This window comes from Nicotiana sylvestris, chromosome 6 (genome assembly GCF_000393655.2).
Source record: "Nicotiana sylvestris chromosome 6, ASM39365v2, whole genome shotgun sequence".
In the NCBI taxonomy this organism is placed as follows: Eukaryota; Viridiplantae; Streptophyta; class Magnoliopsida; order Solanales; family Solanaceae; genus Nicotiana; species Nicotiana sylvestris.
In genome coordinates this window covers 36,380,071-36,394,862 of record NC_091062.1, presented here as the reverse complement: position 1 = coordinate 36,394,862, position 14,792 = coordinate 36,380,071, and the positions used below count along the sequence as shown (strand labels likewise).

At 35.8% G+C, this 14,792-nt stretch overlaps 2 protein-coding genes across 2 annotated transcripts; one reads left to right on the top strand and one right to left on the bottom strand.

The window, feature by feature from the left end:
- The first annotated feature begins 1,810 nt into the window (after positions 1-1,810).
- Positions 1,811-11,639, top strand: LOC138870484 (uncharacterized). Its single transcript, XM_070148293.1, has 9 exons — positions 1,811-1,907; positions 9,700-9,796; positions 9,876-10,000; positions 10,088-10,172; positions 10,256-10,391; positions 10,473-10,562; positions 10,896-11,090; positions 11,208-11,261; positions 11,391-11,639. The coding sequence occupies exons 1-9, from the start codon at positions 1,811-1,813 to the stop codon at positions 11,637-11,639; spliced, it is 1,128 nt and encodes a 375-aa protein (XP_070004394.1).
- A 540-nt stretch (positions 11,640-12,179) lies between these two features.
- LOC104218828 (tubulin alpha-2 chain-like) lies at positions 12,180-12,994 on the bottom strand. Its single transcript, XM_070150380.1, has 3 exons — positions 12,822-12,994; positions 12,527-12,726; positions 12,180-12,248 (listed from the first exon to the last, which is right to left on the bottom strand). The coding sequence occupies exons 1-3, from the start codon at positions 12,943-12,945 to the stop codon at positions 12,231-12,233; spliced, it is 342 nt and encodes a 113-aa protein (XP_070006481.1). The 5' UTR covers positions 12,946-12,994; the 3' UTR covers positions 12,180-12,230.
- Positions 12,995-14,792: the final 1,798 nt, after the last annotated feature.

Sequence of the window (14,792 nt, the reverse complement as noted above, 5' to 3'; positions counted from 1 at the left end):
TGTCAGACCTCAGACCCTCCTCTATCATGACCCCTATCTTTACTACCTCGTTGAAGGATTTTCCAACCGTCGTCACCAAGTGACCAAAGTAGGTTGGATCCAGTGTTTGCAAGAAGTAGTCCACCATTTCTCCCTCTCTCATGGGAGGATCCACTCTAGCTGCTTGTTCTCTCCAGCGGAACTCGTACTCGCGAAAACTTTCCCCGGGCTTCTTCCCGGTCCTCAATAATGTGAGACGGTCAGGGACTATCTCGAGATTGTATTGGAAATGACCTGCGAAAGCCTGCGCCAGATCATCCCAAGTGTACCATCTGCTGGAATCCTGCCTGGTATACCATTCTAGTGCCGATCCGCTCAGACTTTGGCCGAAATAAGCTATCAGCAGCTCATCTTTGTCACCTGCCCCTCTCATTTTGCTATAGAATCCCTACAAATGCGCCATGGGATCACCGTGCCCTTCATATAAATCAAACTTAGGCATCTTGAACCCAGCCGAGAGTTGGACATCCGGGAAAGGGCATAGATCTTTGTAGGCCACGCTGACCTGGTTGCCCAATCCGTACAGGTTCCTGAAGGACTGCTCCAGGCTTTTGAATTTCCTCAATACCTCATCTTGTTCTAGGGCTTTAACCGGTTTTTCAATTTCTGCCGGTACCTCCAAATGTGGATTGTAGGCATGTGGTTCGAGGGCATGGAATGTAGGCTCAGGGGGATAGTATTGCGTATCGGGAGCCTGAAACAATGGCTCGCTGGCCGTTCTCTGCAGGGTGGCTGATGTGGGTCCCGCAAAAGTGGGAACATTTGGTGTTGGGAGAGGTTGATGCGGTGGTGGAGCTTGGGAATCGTGGGGGCTTCTTTCTTGATGATAACGGGGATTTGTGAGGCTTGTTGAAGGGCCGGAGTAATGGTATTCCGGCATGTTCCCCAGTGGCTCAGGGTTCTTTTGTGCCTTGGCTAAAGCTAGCTGCATTGCATTCATCTCTAGTCCCATCCTTTCAATCTTTTCCATCGCTTCTTTTAACAACTGGCTCATCGGCCTTTCTCCCTCGGTACTATTCTCTGAAGTAGTCATGCTTGTTGCTACTGGTCCTTTGGATCTGGTTTGGTAAGGGAGTGTTGCCAGAATTCTTTAACAATTAACTGTCTGGAATGCAGACAACAACAAACTTTGTTAGCGTTAGAGCTTAACAGATTTGATAACAACACATCGAGGATGCAATGCTCCTAGGCAGTTAACCATTTCTAACATGCTTTGCTTCAAACAACATGCGTCATCCCGGTTTGCTCATTTGTCCTTTTAAAGCACTTTGGGAAACCCTGTATTTTATTTTATTCTTGTATTTATTATTTTTCTTTTTCTTTCTTTATTAAAGGCGGTCGAATCTTATGGGGATTGCCTACGTATCACGTCCCCGCGCGAATCAGACCAGGCGTAGTTCTGCCATAAAGTAAAGAAACACAAAATTCTTTTGGAATCATTAAATTCATTCTCAAAATTTTGCTATTACAAATTACTTCAAACAAGGAACAGCAATGGTACAGACTCCACAGTTCTTAACCCGATTTGACTAAAAGAAAAGAAAACAACATATGGGAAAGCAACAAAGTCAAATAAACAGGACTCGACCAAAGATTAATTTTCCAACTTAGGGGCCCGCGAGGCATCATTCGGCCTTTCCGCGGCCCTTGGTGTGAGGTCTCTCTGCAAGCTTTTCAACTCGTTCATAATCCGGTGGACGCAGCCCATGATGGAAATAAGGAGGGTCTTCCGAGGTATTTGCTCACATGCTAGGCATTTCATGTAGATGTAATGCCCAATTTCGTCGATCCTTCCTCGAATGTTGTCCCTTTCAACGAACAATTGTCTGATTCGTCGGTTCTTCAATCCCAGTGCCTGAGCATTGTCGGTAAGTCGATCCTGGAACAACTCCATTTGTCTTTCCATGCAGGTCATTGCATCGTAACAGTGTCTTCTGTCGGCCTGGGCATCTCGTGCTTGTTTGATGATCCGATCATGAAGAGTGGAGTTCGTTTTCCTTAATATCCCGATGCTCATTTCATAGTCCCTTATGACCTGTTGCAGACGCTGCCTCCGGGCCATTGTGCATTTTGCCCATCTGACCTTCATCCTTGCTACGCAAGCTTCTGATTGTTCTAATTTTTCTTGGCTTTGGATGACCTGATTTCTCAAACTTGCTATCAATCTTTCGTCGGAGCAACGCTTCTGTCGGTCGATGTTACTCTTACTGGCTTGGTGAATGCGGGCCTTTAGCATCTGGTTTTCTTGGGCTAACTTGTTCTTCTCAACCCGCTCGGAGGCGATTTGCACGTTGTTCTCAAATACAAGCCTTTCAACTTGTTGTTTTAGCTTCCCGATTTCAGCCCGGTAGCCTTCCTCTCTTTTTAACCAGCCCTATTGTGCATGTGATGATTCCTCAAAGTCTTGGATGTGAGCTCTCTTAGTTGGTCTCTGGTGCTCAAGCTCTCTTCGGTACCACGTGAGGTATTTTGGCGACACTTCGCCCTTGGCCCTGTCTCGTACACAAGTATCTACCTTCAGGGTTTGACATTCATTCCAGATTCGCCGAACGACCGCCTCAGGGAACTGCCCACCAGGCCCGATTTCGATCACCTGACTACTGAGATCCTCTTCTTTTGGGATTATTTGGTATCGTCCCAACTGTCTCAATACTCTGCATGGTGCGTAGGGCTGGATACTTTGGAGACCCATCAACAGTAAATAAGATTTGGTAGCTGACATGTGTATGACTTCCTCTATGGGTAGCCATTCGAATGCCCACTCTATCTGGTTTGCTGAAATAGAGCGCAGTAGCGTGACCCATTCGGCGACCCCTTCCGGCAATCTGAAACCGTCGATCCTGGTGGGAAACTCTTCTATACAAGTCTTTTGTGATGACCCATATTTCAGCAATTGAGGGCGATGACATAGATGCTCTATCATCCACATTTGCAGTAGTATGTTACATCCTTCGAAGAAAACCCCTCCGGTTTTGCAAATAGTGAGTGCGCGGAAAATATCTGCTATTATCATTGGTGCTAGAGTGCTGTTTTCTTGCTTGAGCAAAGTGCTAACGACCCCAGCGATTTGTATGTTAATTTTCCCATCCTTTCTAGGGAACACCAGAAAACCTAGAAAGGCTATCATGAAAGTAATACATCTATGCCATTCCCATTTCAAACGGCTTTCCCCACTGCAAATCTTATTCTCAGGATTGTTGAACCCTCCCAGATGACCGTACCTGTCGTACAGAAATGCAAAACTACAAAACCCTTTTGATAACTCTGGGTTATGTACCGTTCTGTGGATCTTTACGATGTCCAGGAATTTGTGTATGGTTACGGTCCTTGGTGCAATGAGATACTGCTCTTTCATAGGGATGTTAGGACATCCAATGTACCCTGCCAACTCCTCCAGTGTCGGGGTGAGTTCGAAATCTGAGAAGTGAAATACGTTGTGAGCCGAGTCCCAAAATGAAATTAGAGCCCTGATAACGTCCCCTCGTGGATCGATGTCCAGCAATCCAACCAAATTTCCCAAGTATATTTTGACCGTATCTTGCCCTGATTCTCCCAAGTCATTCCACCACATGCGTAAGCCCAGAGGAACTTTGTTTATAATGGCCTCAGATGAACTCCTACTTGTGCTCATTCTGCACATTTATTAAGGTGATTTTAGACAAGGAAAAATTCTTTATTTTTTTATTTTGACTCCAAACATTTTTTTGAAAGAAATAATATGTGTATATACATACATGGGTATATATATATATATATATATATATAATTATTGGTAAAACAAAATCGGGGAGTTGGACCCGATAAGGGTTGCCTACGTATCCCACATCCGGTGGGAATCAAACCGACGTAGTTCGGGTAAGAAATTTATCACGGTTTTTCAAAAATATTTGGACACTACCTTTTAAGCGAGAAATTTTGAAATTCCTTTTTTCATTTTTTTTTATTTTTCAAAATTCCCGTTACCACCTGCCGGTCAATATGCAAATTTGAAGCAAATTAATGCGATAACAGATAAAATGCCACATGATGGTCTTTTTTTGTTCCAGGTTGCTATTCCTAGACGGACCCAACCCCTGTGTTGAGCCCCCTAAGTCAAATGCAACGTGATGCAAATAAGCGCTTTCCTACTAGGGATCCGGCATGAAGTTATGTTTTACTAAGCTTCAAACTGGGCTTTGTTCTAGACCTGGCTTACACGAGCGGACAACTCGAGTTGAGGAGGGGGCTACGTACCGGGGACCCGCGGGGTCGTCCGGCTTTGTAACTTATCCGAGCCTCTTTCTACTTGGGTATGACACTAACAGAATAGGGAGTCTCGACCAGCGAGCTTCTCCCCGGAGGTAAGAAGAGAAGGGTTTCGGCGCAGTTTATATATACAGTCAAATAATATCAAAGCGGTAACACACATCATTTTGCACATGAATCACATATAAGAATATCAGATAATAAATAAAGCCAAATAGAACAATTATTCCAAGCTCGAATTTCTAACCCTGAACCAGTGGTTCTGGGTCTTTAGTCCCCAGCGGAGTCGCCAGAGCTGTCACACCTCCTTTTTCCACCCCCGCGAGGGTGCAAGTGAGTTTTTCCAATTAAAGGACAATCGAAACGGGATTTGTTTATTTATTTCAGAGTCGCCACTTGGGAGATTTAGGGTGTCCCAAGTCACCAATTTTAATCCCGAATCGAGGAAAAGAATGACTCCATATTACAGTCTGCGCACCAGAAATCCGGATAAGGAATTCTGTTAACCCGGGAGAAGGTGTTAGGCATTCCCGAGTTCCGTGGTTCTAGCACGGTCGCTCAACTGTTATATTCGGCTTGATTATCTGATTTTATACAAATATGAACTTATGTGCAAAATTTTATCTTTTTACCGCTTTCTTACTTATTGTTATTATTTTACGAGAATTGCAACGTCGTGGAAACATATCTCGAACCACGTTACATCAATGCACCCGTAGTTGTTTGGCATATCTCGACTCGGTTGAGATTTGGATTTGGGTCACATAAATGTGCACCCGAGTTAAGGAAAATAAATTATTAAAGGCGCGCCTAAAGCAACTAGCGTCTTGTTATTTTGGGGAAGGCCGTAAAATTCGCTAAACGGCCTGTCCTCGAATTCTAAGTATTTTAATATATACATTTAGAGGGCCCCGCAGCTTGTGCATTTTTTGTTTGTCGAGGCTCGTCTCATTCATTATTAAAAAGAATTTGCAACGTCATGGAAATGCATCTCAGACCACGTCACAATCAATGTACCCGTGATTAGAGACACATTTCGATTTCGTTGAGATTTGGATTTGGGTCACATAAATGTGCACCCGAGTTTAAGGAGATAACATTATTAAATACGCGCCTAAAGCGACTAGCGTATTATTATTTTGGGTAGGGCCGTGAAATTTGCTAAACGGCCCTTCCCGACTAAAAAAAATTCTTAAACCTTTACTGAGGGTCCTGCAAATTTTTTTTATTATTTTTTTATTTGACGAAGCTCGTCTCACTTATTTATTTATTTATTTTTAAAAGGAAAGTAACTACATTTCTATTTTTATTTGTCTCTAAATAAAAAAAAATCCTAGTTAATTACATGCTAAAAAAAAACCGTAACTTATTTAATTAATAGATTACAACAGCTAACGAAAATTATACTTGAACTTGTAAAAATAAAAAAATTGTTTCGCGCCTTATTCCATAAGCTAATATTACTAAAAATGGAATTATGTATATAAAAAACGTACAAGATTGACTAACGTTACTACAATTAGCCATTTTTAACTGTGGTGAGGTTAACTAAATGATCAAAGCTATAGACTAATTCATTAACCCTAATGGATTCGCAATTTAACTATACTTTATTGAAACTACTCTACATTAGTGTAAGTATACTTAATTATTAATACATAAAATTATCGACTACGACCTTTATTTATTTATTTATTTATTTACTTTTATTATTATTATTGGAGCTATAATGTTGACACTACCCAACCACCTTATTTTTACATTTTTATCAAGTCCACAATCTATCTATGTGAGATTATTTGTAACATGAATTAATGCCAATACTGATGAGAGTATAATCACTTAAGAGGACTAATGGAAATTAGTTTTAACCATCTAAACGAAATACTAATTGGGTTTTGACTAAGTACTCTATCTCATTTATGGACTACTTGAATATATGCATGGAAACAAACAACTAACTAGAGATATGCTACTTATCATGATTTACCCCATTAATCTAATAAAATTGAAAGGTTCATGTTATATCAGCGCATGACCATTTATACGATTCCTTCTCTTTTCAATCCAATTATACAAAAAAATAAAAAAATAAAAAATAAAACAGTTCATAAAAAAACTAAATAGACCAGATTGTCTACTATCTGCTTTATTGAAGCGGTTCGATTTTATTGCTGCATTTCAACTTCAAAGCTTTATCACTACAAGATTCGAATGTGTACCTGGAATTCGAACTATAAATAGAGAAAAGAGGTCAGGAGCAACAATGTACAGCAGTAGCACAGCAACAGAATCCCACAACAAATAACAGCAACAAAACAGCAATAACCAATGTAACAATGGTCAGAACCAAACTGAAAACCCCAGAAAGCTTGACTGAAAATCAGTAGTACTAAACGCAATCCAACAGATGGCAGTAACAAAGTTCTGATTTCAGCAGTAAAGAAAAGAACCTCACTTTCAGTTTTTAGCTCTCAAAGACTGATTTTTAGTTCTGAAAAATTAGCCTATCTCTCACTTTTAAGTTCTGAAAATTTCTGTTCTCTCAACTTCCAGTCTCCATCCTTTTTTTTTTCCAGTCCTCCTTCTCTATATCAACTCCCCTTATTTATAGGCTAGAACTAAACATTATTTATTCAAAGTTTTTCACTTTCAGCCTGTATATTCCCTCTCATGTGCATCTATACACTTTTATCATTAATCTCATGCTTATTTTCTGATTTTCCACCCTTAAAGATACCAGACAGGGTGTATTCTGCACTACTAATTCCCTTTTCATTAAATAATTCATTAATTATACACTGAATATTAACTGGCAGGCTACTAACACTAATCATTTTAAATCTTTTAACACCCAAAAATACCCCTGAAAAATCCTCTATTATTATTGCCTTGCCCTCACTCTTAGCAATATGTATTTAAACCTCTCTGATTTACAACTACACCAAATCACTACACAGCTACAACCAATCCTTAAGTCAAATTCACACAAAAGATTCAAGCATCAAAACAGACCAACAAAGTGATTCATGCTGCATTCGTCCAAACAAAGCAGTCACAAACTAACTATTCGACGAAGTTGTTCAAATCGAATGTAGCTTATAACTCAAACAAACAGAAGAAAAACCTTGACCAAATAAAAAGGTCTTGAAGAAGAAGGAGAATTAATGAACAAAACAAGATTACAAAAATAACACTTTAAACAAAGAATCAATAATCCGAAAAATAGAATGAACCAAACAAGATTACAAACAACACTTAAAACCAAAAACCATAAAAGAAAATAAATCAAATGAACTAAATAATCTTGAAAGAAAAATCTGACACTTGAACGAACCCAAATCGAACTCGGAGTTGAACATATTGGAGGTCGAACGGACTATTTGGTTCACTGCTGTGCGCGAGGAAGCGACGGGGAGGCTGGTTATGGTCGTTTTGACATGAAAGAAGAGGAGACCATGGGCTATGGCGTGAGGGTTTTCTTCAGTTTTCTTCTTCTTCAAAATGAAGAAGAAGATGAACAGTAGCTTTTTTTTTCTTTCTCCTCTCAATTTTTTCACGTTTTGTCCCCTTTTTTCTTTTCTCAAAATTTTTGCTTTTAAAAATTCTTTCAATCCCTTCCCTTCTCATGTTCTGTCCGCCCCCTTTTCAAACTTTTTCAATCCCTTTTTTTTGCTTTTAAAATTCTTTCCATCCCCCCTTTTGTCTTTTTCCTCCCCCTTTTCACGTTTTGTCCCCTCCTTTTTCAAACTTTTCAACTTTCTCTTTTCTCTTTTCCAAAATTTTGCTTTTTTTAAAATTTTTTCCAAATCCCCCTTTTCAAATCCCCATCCGTGTATTTTGTAGCTTGCAAAGAACATGTACCCCACGTGTGTAGGGGTCCAAGACTTGTGTCCCCCATGCGTGGTGGGGTTCCCCGTGTGTGGTGTTCCGTCCGTGTTCCCCACGCGTGTCCCCCATGTGTGGTGGACTCGGATCATTATAGGTCAGATCCGAAAATTAGGCCTAAAAACGGGTAGTTTGAACCCAAATATTATTCTTTTGCCCGGACCCGAGAATAAAACACGATGTTATTCAATTAATCTTATGCAAGCAAAATAACTACCAAAATAAGACTAACATTTAAAACAAAACTATTATTATTTTTTTTTAAGTATTTTTTCAAGATTAAAATAGCTACAAAGCATAAATAAAACTATTTTTTGTCATTTTCGTTTTTATATAAAGATAAAATATAAAGTACTTTTTTTTTGTATTTTTCAATATTAAAATGGCTACAAAACGTTAATAACTTTTTTTTTTTTTGTAATTTTCGAAATTATACAACGATAAAAATATAAAGTACCATTTCTATATTTTTAAGTTTAAAATGACTGCAAAACATTAATAAAACTACATTTTTTTATAATTTTCGAAATTATATAAAGTATAAAAAATAAGGTACTATTTTTGTATTTTTTCAAGTTTATGAGAAATACATAAGCTAAAATTTACATATATAGTTTTTTTGTAATTTTTTTTTTTGCGATGAAATAAGGTAAAATAGTCAAAATAGCTATAGTAGACTCAATTCAAATATTAACGTTTTGTAGCCCTCTTTTCTTTCTTTTTATTTTTTTTTTATTTTTTTTTGATAAAACTAAAATTCTAAATTGAGCTACAAACTAAATTAACTCCAAAAATACTAATTAAACTCCTAACAAAAATTATCATACACAATTAAACACCAATTAAAACAAAAATTGCATAATTTGACATTAAATGCTAACAATGCAAAATATTCTTATTTTTGTGACTTTCATTTTTTTATAAAACAAACTTAATTAAATACTAAATGAAAAATGTGATATATTTTATATTTTTATTAATTAAAACAAATAAACATGCACTCATAAAAATACAAATAATTATACAAAAATACCACAAAAATAACAAAATTTGCACACAAAGAAAAAACTGTTTTATTTTGAAATTTTTTGGGAGTAATTCTTTCATAGGGCAAAAATCACGTGCTTACATCCAGCATTAACAATTTTTACCAATCTAATACATCCTAACAATTAATATGATTTTCTAGGGTGATCGTATACATGCCTCAATTGGGAAGTGTGTTATAAAGTTCTTTAAGAATAAGATACAGGAACTCGGCTTATATCGCATGACCTACTTTGTTGTCGGGCCAAATAATTTGAAATTAAAGACTACAACACACAATTTGAGGCTGACATTTACGCAGAGGACAATAGTTGAGGAAACTACTGATCCTACATATGGATATCTTTAACTTGCGTCCTTTTGATAAATTCACGAATCAACATGATGTCGATGAGGCAAAATTATTCGCTAATTCTTCTTTTTCATTTAATTCTAATACTACGTTTATTAAAATTTTGTGATTAACTTCTATATTTATAGATGTTGTTGGTCAGGTTGTGACCTATGAAACTGTTCAGACCTACAAGCAAGGAGACAACAAAAGTATCTTTATGAATATTGAACTTGAAGATGATAAGTAAGTCATTCACAAATAGAAACTATACTTTGTAGTAAAAAGGATTTTTTTTATTGAGGTTTTTCCGTGAAACATATAGGAGGAACATGATTTCAGCAACCTTATGGAGTGAACTTGTGGATCAAATTCAACCTCACTCGAATGCATCTACTGCTAATCCTTTGATTGTTGTTCTTCAACTTATGAAAGCTCAAAAATATCGAGGTTTTCCAATAGTTACATTTATATTTGATAAACAGTTTCAAAATAATTTATAGTTTTCAATTTGTAATTTTTAAATTTTATTCATAGGTAATTACTCAGTGCGTAGCTGTTGGTATGCTTCAAAAATATGGATAAATCCTACTTTTCCGCAATTTATCGATTTTAAATCCACGTTTGCTAAGGGTATAATTCTTATTTATATATACTATAAATATAATATTATTATTTAAAACTTAAAGTTTTTGACTTATGCAGATTAGATGCAGCGCTCCAATCAAACTATGAGTCGCTTACTCAGACAAGTTCACAGCAAAGTTACTCTATTAGAGATGAGTTAGCCAAAGGAATTGTATTGGTTAAAACTATTGGGGATTTAGTTCAGTGCATACAAGTGAGTTAAATATGGTTTTAAAAATTTACTTACCTTTTGTTTTATGTTTTGCATTTACTACGCTATTTTTTTGTTAAATAGGAGTGTAACTACTGGATTGCTGCAAAGTTGGTGAATTTGGAACTTCAACGAGGATGGTCATATTTGGGATGCAACAAGTGTACTAGAAAGGTTGAAAAAGTTGGAAATAAATTTTTTTTGTAAAAAATGCAACGAAGAAGATTGTTCTGTTGGTCACAGGTAATTATTCTATTATATAGATTTAAAACACATAAAAAGGAAATACATAAGGTTAATCAAAATTTAATTGCAGGTATCGACTTCAAGTTCGTGTTATGGATAGAACTGCCTTTATCTCATTATTGCTTTGGAATCGCGAAGCTCAACAGCTTATAGGAAAGTCCGCGAAAGAATTGAAGAAAGGATTAGTGTAGGTATAATAATAAACTTAATTTAAGTGTAGTTGTCAATTATAATATTTCTGATCTATGAAATTTGGTGTAGACTTCTGATGCGGATGCTGATTGTTCTTATCCAAGTGAATTGGACGATATTCTTAATAAAAAATTCATGTTTAAGGTTATTGTTAAGCAAACCAATATTGAGTCACAATACGAAGTCTACAAAGTTGTTAAGGTTACTGATGATGACGATCTTCTAAAGGAATATGCCCACAGCTCATTTGAAGACACTATCACAGTAAAATATCTTCACTTACAAATTAAGCTACTGATACATTTATGAAAAAGAATAAATATAAATCCTACAACCTTCATAACATGAATGTTTATTTTGTTTTGTTTTACTTTTTAACAGGATCCTTTGGAAATACCTGAGGGACAAATCTCGGGTGAAGAGAAGGTTTATGGGGTAATTTCATGAAATTAAAACAATTATAACATTATTAATTATTTAGTAAAAAGGTATTACTAATCATTATGCAACCAAAGGTAGTATCGCTCTCCAGCTCCTCTTTATAGATTCTTTTTATTTCTGTAGGATTTTGTGGCCGAAAGTAAGATGAAATCTATTTTACAAACTCCCATCAAGAAAAGCATATCAGAAAGTGGATCGTCCGTGTTAGAAGATGGTGATGATTGCAACGCAAAACTATCTCCATTGAAGAAGTATGACAAGAGGAGTAGATCTGCCAATAAGGCACCAACAGTAATAGCAGATGACGACTTGAATTGTCAACTCTCTAGCAACAAGGTTCGCCGAGTGATTAAAAAAGAGAAGAATCCATGAATTACTCTATTGAAATGACCTTAGCTATTTAATTATATAGTTTCTTTGCTATGTAGGTTTATGAATGACAAATTTTTATTATTTGGGCAAGTTCATTAGGGAGTAAAATTGTCTAAATATTGTTCTAAATTCATGTTTATGAATTAGTAGTTTAATCAACAGTGACTTCACTCTTTTTGTTAATATTTTTTATGCAACATGTTAGTTATTTGAACAAATCGATTGTTCAATGAATGTGTTGGTGAAGTTCTGATTTTCGAAGAATTTATTCAACTCAATCTTAGTACAAGATATATTTGATAGTTCTAAACTCAGCGATGAGTTGTTGTTCCAGTAGTTTTGTGTGACCAATAAGGTTCTGTTAATTATATTTTTACTGTAGCTGAAGTTTTGTCTACTGAACTATTAATGGGAAATTAAATTTAACTTTTTACCCTGTTTCTTCTGCTTCATGTTTGTGAAAATAATCTTCAAAGGACATGTCTATAAAAATTGTGAAACTTCTGATTATTCTATTCAAAACCTAAGGTAGTGTATTAGTATATTCTGAAGCAATTTCATAGCAATGGTAATTACAGGAACTCTCTCTATTTATGAATTAGGGTACGCCTGAAAATTAACAAGAAAACTCAAGTTAGCAAGTAGAGAAATAACCTATAGATTAGTGTCAAAGCTTACATATGCTGTTAGTTATAAACATAATCAAACATTATGGAACATGAGCTAAAGATAATACCAAGGAGTTAGCCATAATGTCATTTATCACGAAAGCTACTACTCTAACAACCTATATGGAGAAGCCTCATCTAAAATCAAAGTCTTAATCTTGTGCTGTATTGTTATGATAAACAAATGTAATAGTGCATTGCTAAAGCATGACTCTGCACCTGGGGAGAAGGATAGATAGTAAATCCAAGCTTAGACTTTTTTTCATAATCGACAAATAGATGTTCCAACAACAATGACCCCAATCCAGAACCAGTACCACCACCAACAACATTAAACACCAAAAAACCTTGCAAACCCGTGCAATTGTCAGCCAATTTTCTTATTCGATCAAGGCATAGATCGACAATCTCATTCCCAACTGTGAAGAAAGTTAATACAACCAAAAATTAGGTGCATCTAACAAAAGTTATTCACAAACAAAGAAATGGCTCCTGAATTCTCCAGGATAACTACCTGTATAATGCCCTCTGGCAAAATTATTTGCAGCATCTTCCTTTCCTGAAATGAGCTGACAGCTCAGGATGGAAAAGCTGGCGATAAGTCCAGACAAAGAAAGGGAGTTCCGTTTGCCGTACATAACAAGCAAATTAGACACGAGGTATGATCAAAAGTCTAGCTCAAAGGCATGAAACAATCATTTTAGAACTATATCTAGAAAAAGTGTCTTTTGACCTTTTTCTGGATAGGACATGTGCAAGTTGGAAGTAGTGGCGCATTCTTCGCTACAATCAAGAGATTATAATAATCTACACCATGTCATTCTTTTCTACTCCGCCTTTAAAATATGCAACAGGGGAGAGGACTTTGGTGTAGATTATTACAGCTCTTTGATATCGATAATATAAAAATTAAGTTTCCGGTTGTACTTCAATTTTTAATTATTTCCAGTAGAATTTAAAAAATTATCTGTGGGAGTTATAGTAAACTAAAATACTACTTCATTAAAAATGATAAAAAATACAAAAACAGAAATATAAAGGAAAAAGAGGCGCATCAGTGCCCTCTTATCGTCAACTGCTCTCTCTTTAAGCTTTTTTTGGAAACTCTTCAACTTCTCAAACCAAATTCAGTTTCTCACCCCAACTTTCGGACTACTGCGTACCTCAACACCTGTCAATATTTTTGATACGTAGCCAGCGCTCTCATGCTCCTTCGTTTATCTACAGTAGTTTTTCTTCTAAAATAGTGTTGCAGTCAAGCCTGTTGTGGTTGCTTCAGAACTTTTGGATATTGAGTTACACAATCACAAGAAATAGAGTTTGTTTTGCTTCGGAATCAGCAGACTGAGGGGTTGTCAGTAACCCTACAAAATTCCACTTTACTTTTCCAAAAAACTCTACAATTTCTCGCAACAAATTCAGTTTTTACGGCACTTTGATATGGAAGAAGATAAAAAACTCGCAAGAAAAAATCGAATATGCATACGGAAGCAAAAACGGCCTAAATTTTCCTCGAAGGGTATGAACTTTAAATATTATATAAATCATGAGTAATTTTACAATTCTTTAAACAGTTGGACGTCACTTTGGTCTCTTACTAAATCGTTTTGTTCTATTCTTTGTTCAGTTTCATAGATGCATTAGATGGTCAAATTTAAGTATATTTCAGAAAATATGTGTCATATATATCGATGTAATTTATGATCCTTACACCATAGTAGTAATTTATGCATTCTGTATTCTGCTGTGTATTGTCTTTCTTACAAATATGCATTTTTTGATATATCATTGCATAAATTTAAATATATTATGTCATATGTTTTATCATTTTTGCTATGTAACCATCCCACACATCTTATGCAGTTTTTAAGTACTTTTGATGATCTGTCGTCTTTATTAGTCGCTTTTATACCTGCTTTACTCAGTTGCAATTAGAGAAAAATCACAATTCCAATCAGCCCATCAATTCTTATATATTAACCTTTCCAATTTCAATGCAAGAACAATATTTGCGATATGATTTGTCGACTTCAAATTTGCAAACCGATTTAAATGAGCTACCATTACTGCAAGATAAATATTTGTGTTAACTTTAATATAGCTTATTTTGAAAATTTGAGGAAGTCAAACTTTTGTGCCGCTATACTGAATCTCCACAAAAATAAAAAAGTTAGTAATTTATATACTTTTATCTCTAATGCGTAATGGACAGTAGAATAATTTAAAAATAAAAGCCTTATTTGCTGCCGTTTTTTTGGTTCTGTTTATTTTCTTAAGTACAACATGTATGTTATAATTATATTATTATTTTGTATGAATTTTCTTTTTGTCGCTCTACTTTTGAAAATTTCATTAACCGATTTGTCTTCGCTTTGGGATGTTTATTTTTTTTGAATATTTCTTTGCTTGATTAGGCTTAACCTTTAGAATATTTTGAAATGAAGTGTTGTTAGTCATGTAATATAAAATGTTGTTTGATAGGGGG